This window comes from Gymnoscopelus braueri (genome assembly GCF_963280865.1).
Source record: "Gymnoscopelus braueri genome assembly, chromosome: 22".
Taxonomy (NCBI): domain Eukaryota; kingdom Metazoa; phylum Chordata; class Actinopteri; order Myctophiformes; family Myctophidae; genus Gymnoscopelus; species Gymnoscopelus braueri.
This window is the reverse complement of record NC_137624.1, coordinates 4,866,430-4,880,576: the sequence shown is the minus strand read 5'-3', so window position 1 is coordinate 4,880,576 and position 14,147 is coordinate 4,866,430. Positions and strand designations below refer to the sequence as shown.

General features: G+C 39.1%; 1 protein-coding gene across 4 annotated transcripts in view; it reads right to left on the bottom strand.

Annotated features, from left to right (window-relative positions):
* Nucleotides 1-446: 446 nt before the first annotated feature.
* Nucleotides 447-14,147, bottom strand: part of LOC308077895 (uncharacterized protein) — a 45,999-nt gene continuing 32,298 nt past the window's right edge. For 3 of the 4 annotated variants that reach the window (XM_080418875.1, XM_080418873.1, XM_080418874.1), the window contains 6 exons: nucleotides 10,130-10,394; nucleotides 7,039-7,773; nucleotides 5,754-6,482; nucleotides 3,294-3,551; nucleotides 2,960-3,031; nucleotides 447-2,108 (listed from right to left, as the gene is read on the bottom strand). In XM_080418875.1, the coding sequence (XP_080275001.1) occupies nucleotides 1,093-2,108; nucleotides 2,960-3,031; nucleotides 3,294-3,551; nucleotides 5,754-6,482; nucleotides 7,039-7,773; nucleotides 10,130-10,394 (3,075 nt within the window). In that variant the 3' untranslated portion in view covers nucleotides 447-1,092. The remainder of the gene's footprint in view (nucleotides 2,109-2,959; nucleotides 3,032-3,293; nucleotides 3,552-5,753; nucleotides 6,483-7,038; nucleotides 7,774-10,129; nucleotides 10,395-14,147) is intronic. The other variant, XM_080418876.1, reaches the window with a different exon arrangement.

Below are 14,147 nucleotides of genomic sequence, written 5' to 3'. Positions count from 1 at the left end.
GGGACATCAGTCACCAACACCATTGTTGCTCTGATGCAGGCTGGGGAAAGACCCTAACCCTAACCCTAACCCTAACCCTAACCCTAACCCTAACCCTTACCCTAACCCTAACCCTAAACCAAAAGACTGAGACTAAGACTAATTCAGAATCAAAATCAAAATTAACACTGCTTATAAGTGCATAATAATGCTTTATGAATATGATTGACATGACTTTCAAAAGCATTCAATAACAGCCAAAATAAGCTACACCTGACTTCGGTTGGACATAGGTGTATTGATGTGCCGTAGTCTGTCACCTATAGTCCAGTTTATAGACGATATATACAGAAATTATAGTTAGCCTAAACAGGGCATATTTATTGATTACAGGGGAGTTTCCCTCTATAATATGTGAATAAAAGAACAGCAAATGAATGATATATAAAACAAAATACAAGCCCGATAATTTCACAAAGTCAATTCGCTCCACAACAAGGCAGCATGCTTAGACAAGCGTTCAGTTGAGCGCCAGGAGAATTCTGCCGTTCTTATCTATTACACTCATTATATCAAAACAGTAGCAGGCGAGGCCTCGCCTTCTAACTGGAGCACAACCTCTGTGCATCACACTCTATAAAGTAAAGGTTTCAAATTTAGCCCATCAGTATATAGCAGTATATACCATTTTATGGTCACTATGTTGTACTTACTGTACTTACAGTAGTGAGTGCCCACAAAAATGTATTGTCTTTATTTGGTATAAGGCACATCGCAGAACCCCAAAGATGAGCAAAAACGTATATAGACCCTTATATAAAGCAAAAACGTATTATAGACCCTTTAATTACATATTTTGCAAACCACCAGGTGAGCTTAGCTAGTGAGAGTTAGCTAGGCTCACCCTATAAGTAATGTGCTGATTAACTGTGCAGAAAATGTATTAGAAATTAACAACTATCTTAAAACTCTTACCCATGTGTTATATGAAGCCATATTTTACATAATTGAAATTGTTACAATAGATGTTGCACATATGTTACACATACCAAAGTTACCAAGGATATATCTTTTATCTACTCGTTTACTGCTAAAAGTAATTTTAAACAGTTTTTACTCTTCCAAAATGGAATAGTCTGACTGCTCTATACAGCAGCAAAGATATTTCTTCCAGCATGGCACAGCTGGTCTGTTATCTCTCGCTTCCGGTAAGATGGGGTTCACCTCTGACACTGAACAATGTATGTGTCTCTCTAACTCTTCTGTCAGTGCTGTCATCTCTCTTTTGTTCTCCTCCAGTTGTCTGTTGTTCTCCTCTAGTTGTTGGTCCTTCTCCTCTAGGTGTCTGTTCTTCTCCTCCAGTTGTCTCTTAAACTCTCTCTGCATCTTCTTTGGGATCATCCTTTGACGCTCTGCTTTGACTCTGGCCTCTCCTTTGTAGATCTTTCTCATCTGCTCTGTTTCCTGTCTGTGTCTCTCCTCCTCTCTCTTCATATTCTCTATATTAAGTCTAGACCTCTCCAGCTGTCTCTCTATCTCCTCTTTTCTCTCGGACTCCCTTCTCAGCTCTTGTTCTAGCTCTATTCTCGTCTTTTCATCACTCTCCTCCTTCATTTGTTTCTGCAGTTCACTCGTTTGTTGGTCGATCTTACAGATGTCTTCCTGGTGCTCTTGGTTGGATTCCTCTAGTTTCCTCAGAGAGTCCTGAAGCTCCTTCTCAAACGTCTGCTCCTCCTTGCGTATCCTCTGCTCCCTTTCTCTCTTAATCTTTTCCTTCATCTCCATGGCCTCTGCCTCTGCCTCTTGGTGTCTGTTGCTGCAATCATGCAGCTGTTCACTAAGGTTAAGGTCCAATTGGTGAATGAAGCCAATCATTTCTAAACTTGCCGTGTTCCCCTTTTTCCTCACCATGTCGATAATGTCCCGTGCTTTATTTGCCCTGAGTCTTTCCCTTCTGACTGACTCCATTTCTTCATCATTGATAACATTCTTATCCCTAAGTTTGTCCAGTAGAGAATGCAGGATGGGCTCTGAGACTCTTACAACGAAGCCAGCCCTCACAGACATCAGCCATTTCTCTGCTTTCTGAGGGTTTATCGCGCTCAGAAGTTGCGGAATTGCAGAAGCACCTTGAAGACAAGATGGGGGATTCATATGATTGTGGTATAATTATATAATAACAATGATAATGTATTTATATTTCTGCCTTGTGGTTTTCATCTTCATTAGCGCTCAGCTGAAGGCCACTCTGAACCATTTGCATGTTTTGACCAATATTTGTTAAAACAAATACATAAATGCATTTTTATTGTATAACTAAGCTCAACAATTTTGACCTTCAGGTCAAACTTTGTGTCCAACCAGAAACAGGATTGTGTCAAAGGTTGTGTCCAACCTTGACACAGGATCTGAATGTCTCAATAGAAGAGCAGGGAGACCAAATACAACCACCCTACTTGAATGAGTTATATTGTATTAAAATACCCTACCATGCAGATTGTACAAAATAAAAATGTATTAACAAAAAATAATAATTATATAATCCATCTAATCCATCTAATCCATCTACAAGCTGATAAAGCATCTCATTGGTGCAGACTATAAGTTTGTAAAATTTTCACCGATATATCTAATTAGTGTCACAAACAAAATACTGGGAAGGTGCATCCTTTCAAATCTCTTACGTCTTGCACTGGGTGGAAAGTGGCAATAGAAAGATTATAAGCATATAAAGTATATTTTATTTTTATTATCATTATTATCATTATTATCAATATTATTATTATTATTATTATTATTATTATTATTATTATTATTATTATTATTATTATTATTATTATTATCATTATGTCTTTCTTTCTTTATTTTTTAATGTATTTGCTTACATATTTTAAAGTCATGACATTAAACTGCATGCACCACCAGAATTGATAGAAGTAGCATCACGATCACTATTTGAAATATAGTAAGAAGGACTCACTGTCTGGAGAAAGTACTTTTATGCTGTCTCTCCTCCTTGGTAGAAGAGAGGAGTCTGTGTTCTCTTCATCCTCTGCAACACAACATAAACAGTGGATGTATTGACAGTTGGAAAAAAAGAAAGAAAGGGGCGACTGGACTATTAGATACGATACGATATTACTTTATTATCAACTCTCACTGAAATGTGTCTTGCGACTCAGCAGCCATGTACGCATTGGATGAACTTAACATTATTTCTTACCATTTTAAAGAAACAGACAGATCTGCATAATTATGCTATGACAGAACAATGATCTATAGAGAGACATGGTTTTTAATAACCCAATACTCACCAAGCTGTGTGTTTTCAGGGATGACATTATCCCATTCCTTCTTCAACACACTCAGCTCTTCATCTTTCTCTTCTAGTCTTTTGTCTGAATTGTCTCTCTCTATCTTGATCGTCTCCAGTTCACTCTCTTTTTCCTTCATTTGAACTCTGAGCTTCTCTACTTGGCTGCTCTGGTCCTGCAGGTCCTGAGTCATCGCTTTGATGGTCTTCTGCAGTTTACTCTCTTGCTCTCTATTTCTTTCAGTCAGCAGTTGTGCCTCTTTTGTAGAACATAATATAAAACATACACAGAACATATATACGTAAATTAGATTACATTTTCTAACTAGCCAAACAAAGTTCTGACAGAACATTGTGTGTTATTGGTCAGACAATCAATGCGCTACGATGACTGGGCCCTTGCAGCTTTGTCCACGTCAGGACGCATGGAGCCACCACCAAGTTACAAACATAGGAGGAGTTTGTAAAAGTATAGTGAAAGGCTATATCGCAAAAAGTAAAAGTCACATGCATTTTATTTTTTGTACTATGAATGCCGCCAAGATCGTGTGTTTTTAATGAGTATAACATGCATTAGAAGGACAATAGCAGTCACCAGAAGCAGGGTTGTGTGTTTTCAATGAGTCTGTAGAGCCTTTACCTGTAGCTATACACTGCGAGGGGCGAGGGGCAACTGTGTTGCTTTTTAGTTAGACGCGTGCTTGAAGAATTTCAATGTCCAGAGTGCTTGTATAAATTCGGATATTTCAATCCATTTATTGACCATTTAAACCAAAAGTATATAAGCAAACTCTTTAAAACAAATAACACTGAACGCCGACCTGTACGGCACATCAACATGACACGGTCAAAAACTGTTTGGCCTTTTTCCCCTTGCACACCTGGGGCTCGTCACCCAAGGCCAAGTATAAATGGGTAACCACCTCTGCACAGTGAGTTAAAATAAAACAAAATAAACAGAAAAGACAGTTTGGCTCCAACAGAGTCTAACATTGATTCGTTCAATGGCCCTCATTTATCAAAGTGGTGTAGACCAAATAATGGCCGTACGGCGAGATCACCGCATTTATCAATCTATCGTGACTTTGACTTCAGCGTACGGCCTGCTCAGGTCTCACGTCACAACCTGCGGTGCAGCATTGTCTGACCGTCTGACAGGCATCTGGACACATGTATCCACTCTAATACACTAATAAATAATCCCTGTGAAAATATTACATTTTATAAAGGCATACATCATGGACATGCACGCCTATTTTATTTCAAAGTGACAATGACAAGCAATTAAAATCTAACATAGCCTATTTGCAATGTTACAAGGTGCTTAATCATTCACTCATTTAAACAAACTGCTTTAACAGTAATTCAGATAAGATTGCAGATCTGGCAACATTGGCTATTTGAAAATAGCAGATCTACAAGCTTGCAACGCATTGTGAGCTTATAGATCTGCTATTTTCAAAATATACGAGCGCTTATGCGAGAGCATTTTCGGGAGTCGGGACTGGTGCCGCTGTAATCTTTTCATGGACAGTGAGGTCTCCAAACGTATGATTTATGACGATGAGATTGGTGTCATTCATGTAGGTTATTTGACAAAGATTGTACCATCATGGAATACATGAAAGACTGCTGTTTGTGTCAGTCAGTCAGTCAGTCAGACTCGGACATGACAGCGAGGCAGGCGGGGGAAATTTTTCTTATTGGCTTTCCATAATTTGTTTGGTCGTATTCTGGTTCTTCGTGTCGTAAAATCCGGGGGCTTCAAGAACATTTAAGGGCGTATTTAAATGAGGTCAGTTTCAGCTGTCACATTTATCAAAGGACAGACCAAATGTACGGTAGGATTGGCTGTATAGGATCGCTTGATAAAAGTCACTTGGACTTTGGCTTAAGGTCATTCCTGGGCTCAAAAATAAGCTAGTTTGTACACTCCATTGATAAATGAGGGCCAATGTGCTTAGGAGTGGGTGTCTGATCTATTGTATATCAAATATCTACGGTCATGCCGTTTCACAAGAGCTTTTGCTGCAGCAGGCAGCAGTAGAGACTGAGTCATAATCAGGAGAGAGTATCTGTTATACAGATAATGAATAATCATCATGGATCATTCTCAAAAATCATCCTGCGGGCCGGATTCGAGCCCTTTGCAGGCCACATTTGGCTTGCGGACCAGTTTGACACCCATGTGGAGTCCTAGTTCTCCCTTTCCACTGTTACTTGCTCAATTTATCTTGTTTTATATTGTATCATCTTGTTTGTGTCCAAAAATGTGATTGTATGGTATGGTATGGTATTGTTTTGTTTAGTGTTTGTGTAGTGTTTTCAGTTCTATTTTACTGCTACTCCTATTGTTTTTTTATTTCTTATTATGTCTGTGGTGGAAACAACTGAATTACTTCAACAGATTGTCAATATGCACAAGAGGTGAATTATAACACAAAATAAATTAAATACTCACCAGTGCTGTTCTTTGTTTTCAATTCCTTAACTTCAACTTGGTGCCTGGTGATGTGTTCTTCCAGTTCTGTTGTGAATTTGTCAGCTTGTTTTCTGGCCTGCTCTTCATGTTTCTTCTCCATCATCTTTAGTTGTTCTTCATGATCTTTCTCCATTTTCTGTCGTACCTTTTCTTCTACTTGTTTTCTGTTTTCATCCTCTTCTCTTCTTCTTTTCTCGTGTTTTTCTCTTTCCACATCAAATTCTTCCTGAAGTATTTTTATTTTACTTTGTTCTTCTATTCCTCTGTTTTCTTCTTCCTGGCGTCTGTTATCCCACCATCCTTTCCTTTCCTTCTCCCATTCCTCTTGTTGTTTTCTCATTTCTTCTTGCTTGTTTACCAACATTCTATCCTTTTCATCCAATTCTATTTTTTTCTCTCTCTCCAGGGCCTCCCACTCCTTTCGTTTAGTTTCATCCTCTTCCTTCCTTATTCTGTCCTCCTCTTTTCTTTTTTTCTGTTCTCCCTGCCTCTCCTCATCCACTTCATTTATTTTAGCCACCTTTTCTTTCAGTTGTTTCTCTCTTGTTTCTCTCTCCTTTTCAATTTCAAGTTCCTGCTCTTTCATCCTTCTTCTCATTTCTTGCTTTTCTTCTTCATGTGTTCTTGCCAGGGCTTCCATCTCTCTCTTCATGTCCTCTTCCTTCTCTTTTAAAATCTTCTCCATTTCTTTTTTAATGGCTGCTTGGTCTAGAGTGGGAACAATGCCTTATTAGGTTTAATAAATCATTCATTATGCACTAATTAACAGTTTAATTATGTTTTTTCATCTCCGTCATCTAAAGTGCATGGGGAGAATCCGTTATAGAAACTGTGCATAATTATAGTCCCAGGTTTCTGGAAGGTGGCATACTGTACCTATTTCCTGTTCATTTTCCCGTGGCTTCATTTGATTGTCTGATTTAATTGGTTCATTTGATTGATTGCAGCCGAGCAAATCATGCGAAGCTATGGGCAAATGAAACACCCCTGTTCTAGATGGAGTCCTAGTAGTTCTCCCTTTCCACTGTTACTTGCTCACTTTATTTTGTTTTATATTGTATCATCTTGTTTGTGTCCAAAAATGTGATTGTATGGTATGGTATGGTATTGTTTAGTGTTTGTGTAGTGTTTTCTATTTTACTGCTGTTCCTATTGTTTGTTTATTTTTCTCATTATTTCTGCAGTGGAAACAACTGAATTACTTCAACAGATGGTCAATATGCACAAGAGGTGAATTATAACACAACATAAATTAAATACTCACCAGTGATGTTCTTTGTTTTCAACTCCTTAACTTCAACTTGGTGCCTGGTGATGTGTTCTTCCAGTTTCATGAGTTCTGTTGTGAATTTGTCAGCTTGTTTTCTGGCCTGCTCTTCATGTTTCTTCTTCATCATCTTTAGTTGTTCTTCATGATCTTTCTCCATTTTCTGTCGTACCTTTTCTTCTACTTGTTTTCTGTTTTCATCCTCTTCTCTTCTTTTTTTCTCGTGTTTCTCTCTTTCCACATCAAATTCTTCCTGAAGTATCTTTCTTTTACTTTGTTCTTCTATTCCTCTGTTTTCTTCTTCCTGGCGTCTGTTATCCCACCATCCTTTCCTTTCCTTCTCCCATTCCTCTTGTTGTTTTCTCATTTCTTCTTGCTTGTTTACCAACATTCTATCCTTTTCATCCAATTCTATTTTTTTCTCTCTCTCCAGGGCCTCCCACTCCTTTCGTTTAGTTTCCTCCTCTGCCTTCCTTATTCTGTTCTCCTCTTTTCTTTTTTTCTGTTCTTCCTGCCTCTCCTCATCCACTTCATTTATTTTAGCCACCTTTTCTTTCAGTTGTCTCTCTCTTGTTTCTCTCTCCTTTTCAATTTCAAGTTCCTGCTCTTTCATCCTTCTTCTCATTTCTTGCTTTTCTTCTTCATGTGTTCTTGCCAGGGCTTCCATTTCTCTCTTCATGTCATCCTTCTCTTTTAAAATCTTCTCCATTTTTTTTTTAATGGCTGCTTGGTCTAAAGTGAGGACAATGCCTTATTAAGTTTAATAAATCATTCATTATGCACTTATTAACAGTTTAATTATGTTTTTTCATTTCCGTCATCTAAAGTGCATGGGGAAAATCTGTTATAGAAACTGTGCATAACTGTTGTCCCAGGTTTCTGGAAGGTGGCATACTGTACCTATTTCCTGTTCATTTTCCCATGGCTTCATTTGATTGTCTGATTTAATTGGTTCATTTGATTGATTGCAGCCGAGCAAATCATGTGAAAATGAAACAGAACTGGATATGCCAGCTTCTGGAAACCTGCAGAGCCTATTATGTACTTAATGACGGTTAATTATGCATTTTGCATTTACCTGGTCAAAGGTGGGAACAATGCCTTATAAAAGGGATAGTTCACCAAAAAAAAAACTTGTTTTCTATCGATTAGTCACCCCACGGAGTACTTGAATTCATGGATATTTTTTTGTTTTTGTCGCATTCCTAAGCCAATCATTTGATGACCAGCGGACCGGTAGGCAGTGGGTCCGGTAGGAGACACACAGGAGAGTCTTTGTGTCTCCTACCGGAACCACTGCCGGTCATCAAATTTTTGACTTAGGAATGCGACAAAAACTAAAATATATCCTGGAATTCAAGTCTCCATGGGGTGACTAATCGATAGAAAAAAAGTCATTTTGGGGGTGAACTATCCATTTAAGGTTAATAATTACTTGTATTAACAAACAAATCCTTTATTGTGCACTTATTAACAGTTAAATATGCATTTTGCCTGGTCTACAGTAGCCTGGTAAACCCCCCCCCCCCCTCCGGAAATCTCATTTGTATTTGATTTCAGTAGTTGGTGTGGCCTCAGAGCCTTTCTGGGCGTTTCTGAAGAGTTCACAACATGAACTAGCCTATCAGCGTCCTCGCTCATTGTTCTGTGATTGACTGCGCACGTTGGCCAATCAGGTGGAAGCCGAGTGAAGCCGAGTTCGGCTCCAAGTGGAGCCGAACGAAAACAAACAGCGACCATTGAAATTTTCTCTGCTGTATTTTAAAACTTCAAAACGCTCTCAAACTTCTTTTTTGTGCCACGGAATTTACTTTTAAGATATTTTTCGGATAGCATTTAGTTGTTTAACTTCATATATGTGGTCAATTAATCATGTCAGAGCCTGTTTTTAAAAAAAAATCTGAGAACCGGCAGGGGCGGGCAGTGATACTCATGTATCCGAATAAAGCAACCTATTTTCGCCATAGCCCTTTCAAATGTCCCCTTGCTTCTACGCTGCTCTGTGGTGGTGGTGGAATGAACTGCTGATTGGCTGAAGGGGTTGTCAGTCAACGGTACTACTCCCCCCCAGCTTCCGCCCACAGCCAAAAAGCGAAACAGACTTTCATGCCAGACCAACTCCTGAAATCAAATGGAAATGAGATTTCCGGAGAGGGGGTGGTTTACCAGGCTAGGTCTAAAGTGGAAATAATGCTTTACTAAGGTTAATAAATCCTTTATTAAAATGTGCATAACCTGTTCCGGTTCACTTTCCCATAGCTTCATATGATTGGCTTGGCTGCAATCATTCAAATGAACCAATGAAATCAGCCAAACAAATGAAGCTATGGGGAAATGAACCGGAACAGGAAACAGGCATGACACCTCTACAGGCATGAGACCATTAGTTATGCACTAGTTATGCACATGATTAACCTTAAAGGGATAGTTCACCCATCGATTAGTCACCCCATGGAGACTTGAATTCATGGATTTTTTTTTTTTTTCGCATTCCTAATAGCCAATAATTTGATGACCAGCGGACCGGTAGGCAGCGGTACCGGTAGGAGACACAAAGGAGAATCTTTGTGTTTCCTACTGGAGCCGCAGCCGGTCATGAAATTATTGGCTTAGGAATGCGAAAAGAAAAAAACATCTATGAATTCACGTCTCCATGGGGTGACTAATCAAGAAAAAAGTCATTTTGGTGGTGTACTATCCCTTTAATAAGGCTTTTTTCCCACTTTAGACCAGGTAGATGCAAAAATCCTAGTTAAAAGGTTAATCGATTCACAGTACACTGTTAATTGATGCATAATAAACTCATGTTAAAAAACGAACAAAACAACTTAGTAAAGGTTGAACAATGTCATAATAGGTAATAAATGTGTTTCTAATGCTACTTTTTTTAAATGTAGGAAACTCATGAGGCTTTTATTAATGTTCTTATTAAGCGTCTATAAACTGTTAACAAGTTTCTTAAAAGAAGATGATTGAAATAAACCAAACTAAACATGCATGATTTGTATTTTCGTGTTATTCACTTAAATGAATGTAGAACATCAGTTAATAGTCCTTACACACACTCCCTACAATAACATTAACTTACCTTTGAGGTTATTAAACTTATTCACCAGATCATTCCTTTTGATCTTCTTCAGAACATTCACCATGATCTGACCTGCAGCATGGATGGTGTAGTTCTGTAACATCAGTTCCGCGGTGTCTCTCCTCTCAGCATTCTCCAGAGCTCCCTTTGTGAGCGGAGGGAGACCTTCGACATGTTCATGCTGTTGAAGAAGCAACTTGAACTTCTTGAACTCTTTGGTTTCCAGCTCCTCCAAAGTATCCAACATCCCATCCATGGATTCCTGCTACAAGCAGATGATGTTAACGTCTCAGCTTCATTATTTTAATGCGTTGGATGTGTGAACACAAGCTTTAGTTGAAGTTACAGTAAGACTATTATATCAGGGGTCAGCAACCTTTCTGACAGGAAGAGACATGTTTTTTCATTTTCTTGATAGTCATATCAATATTAAGTTTAATTATGACTTCAAATGAAAATAAAATATATCCAACAGATTGTGACGGTCCATATATATAACAAACTTTATTTCATTTTATTTAAAAAATATTTTCTTTCACATCGGGATGAAAATGATCATTAGACTCAATAACCTCACCTAATGTCCCAGACTCCCTCTCCAGTCAGAGTTCAGAATTCAGAGTTCGAATGAATGTAGAATTATGTGTAGGATGCAATTTGCATACAGATGTGAAGGGACTTAATTTAATTGACTACATTTCTTATATATTCTATTTTAAAAGAAAAAGCCTCTCTCACACTTATGCCAGTGTGCCAGTGATCCCCCTCCCCTGTGCCAATGTTGACACCTGTGCCTAACGTTGCCTACCCCTGCTATATATTAAGGCCAGGTCTATAATGCATTATAAGTGTATTTGTAATGTTTATATGGGATTATAACACTTGATATAAATGTTTATAATAATGTACGACAACTTATAACATCCTTAATAGTGTATTATAAGTGCCGGTCATAATGCATTATTATGCTCAGTGGAACAGCACATTATAACTACCATAACTTAGTCAGTTATAAAGGCACATAGAAAAGTGCTATAATGTATCATAACACATTATAAATTAAACTCCTCAAAAAAAGTTCAGAAACGAAATCGGACGCTGCGTTCAGGATTTGAGGCATTTTGTTTTGCAAAAATCGGCCTGCTGTGGCGCTATAATATGGCAATGTGAAAAGGGTGGCATTTCTTCCTCGACCTAGTGGGAATGTGCGTGCAAGGTTTCACGGCAATCGGACACTGCGTTATTTAGGGTCATTTTATTGTCTACTCTGGCTTTTGTGAGCCCCACAGACAGTTTTTAAGTTGCTTGATTCAGTATTTAAATATTTGATATTCATTTTATCACACGTGCCCCCTTCCTTTACAAACCCATTATAACTTCAAACTTTTTTAACATGTTAGATTCATCAAAAACACCATCCTTGGTTCTGGTGACTCATCCTGCCCTCTTAATGCGTGAGGGGCCGTGTGTTTTTTCGATCACTTTTTTCATTTATTTTATTTAATCTTTTTATTGTATTGATTTTTTTTCATTTTCCAAAAAACATATTAAAAATAAATGAAAAAAGTAATTGAAAAAACACGGTCTCCTCACGTATTAGAAGGACAATAAAATATAACAATAAAACCAAGGACGGGTGTTTCCGATTAATCTAACATGGTTAAAATGGAGTTTGAAGTTACAATGGGTTTGTATTAAAGAGAAATATCCCTTTAAGCATAAATTGGCCTCCTGGTGGCGCTATAACAGGCCGAAACATTTGGGACAGAGGTTCTGCTCTGGTCTCCAGGGAGTGTATGTGCACTGTTAGGTCGTAACACACGGCAAGCGGTTCACGCAGGCGGTACCGCTCGGATCAGCGGTGATCGAGAAAATCTCACCACAATCCAGCTCTTGCCACCCGCGCGCGTGCACAAACGAGCACGCGTGCGAGAATTTCACGGGGCCGCGCCCGCCTGCCTCACCGCCCCTCAATTGCTGCGCGCATCCCAAATAATCGCCCGCCTCTCATTGAAAATTAATTACATAGGCGCGTTGGCTGCTTGCCGTGTGAAAGTACCTTACACGTCAATCGGTCCGACTCACGCAAGCACGCGTGCACGCATGCACGCAAGAACGCAAGAACACACACACACAGCACACACACACACACACAGGGGGCAAATCATATAGTCTCTCGCCCCCGCCTAGCGGAGACAAATATCGTCTCTAAAAGTGTTTTATTGGAAGGATTAAGGCAAAATATGTTGGATAATTCTACATTAGACCCTTCAATATTTAACACCATTTTACCAAGACCGATCCACTTTAAAACCTCAAAACTCTTTTGACCTTGAATTGGTCGCTGGTTGTCCCACAGGGCGGGCGGATGGGTCAAGATTTCAGACGCAATTATCACGGGACGGGTGGAGCGGGTCAACACACAGGGAAAAAATAAAATAAAAAGTATCCCTCTCTCCTGCTCTTCCGTCTCTCTCCTCCTGGAATCATCTGAGCTTGTGTGTTGTATTGCTTATTTGATCAATTATGCACAGCTGCCTCTAATGATATCCCCCGCTGCATGTCAACTTTATTTATTTGAATGTCCCTTGTAATGCTGGTAGGCTAGTAGGCCACTCACTGTAGGCTTTCTATCTACCTCAAAGGCGATTTTTTGGGGGGGGGGGGGCATGGGGGGCACTTGCCCCCCTGGTGGCCAGACGATTCTTTTTACGGGGCCAGAGCTCTCAGCTCTGGACCTGTTTTTAATGTTCCCCTCTTTTTTCTTCTCCCCCTTAGTGCATACGCTTTTTACGAAACTTGGCCATATGGTAGATGGTCATGAAAAAACTATCAAGAAATAATTCTCACAATCTTTCGTCAAAAGGTGGCGCTATAGCACTCAATTGAAAATGCCAACTTTGAGCAGGTACAACTCATGCCCTGTTTGACCTACAGCATGAAACTTAAATACACATATGCGTCTCCTAATGACTGACAACTTTCGTGATCTGACTTTTGACCTCTGACCTTTAGATCTCCCACCATTTTGAATTATATGAAAAGCAGTTAAAACCTATCTCCTCCTGGGATTTTTTAGTAATCTGCACGAAACGTTTTACACATGAACTTTGAACCTATGCCGAAAAACTGATGCAAAAGATTTTCCATAAGTGAAAAAATGAAGCTTTAATGAGCCAATGAATATTGCAGTTTTATGACAATTATTCATCTGCCCCTAACACATACATGCAGACTCACATTTCTTTGAAACTTTGCGGTAATGTTGAGGGTCATTCCAAATATCACTGAAACCAATCTTACTCCAATTGGTCAAAGGGGGGGCGCTATAGCGATTTTTTTTAAATGCAAACTTTAAACAGGCAAAAGTCATGCCTCGTTTGGCCGACAGCATTAAACCTGCTTACACATGTGCCTTGACTCATGAGGAACACATGTATCACGTTAACCAGTAAGCTCCGCCCTTAGATTGTCTGCAATTTTGAGCAGTTGAAAAACACTTAAACCCAGGATTTTTCAGCTATTTGCGTGAAACTGTATCATCTGTGTGATCTCCTTTTTCACAGGTTCTTGTCTGTTGGTCCAATGGCTTCTCCTTAAGCGAGTGCCTCACGACCGCAAGGTTGCCGTTCAAGCCTCACTTGATGCAGACTCATTAAGTTGAATTGCAAAAAACAATGACTGTATCAATGAATACATATGCAAACGGTAAAGATAACATGAAATGCTTATTTGAGAGTATGTTTTTTCAATGTATGACGTACTCATTGTGAAAATATCCGATCTACAATCTCACAACTTTTCAGATAGCACGTTTTGTGAGCTTGTAGATCGGCTGCTTTCACTGGTTTCGGTTTCGAGGAGACATACAATTTCTCTATTGGTAAATGGTTTGTGAACGGAGTGATCTTAGTGTTAGTGAAACAGGGGCTTGGTTCATGACAGAAGGCAAAAGTGTATGATCTTCAACAGACAACTTCAGCCTGGATGAAGCTATAGCACTACTTGTAGTGTCTCA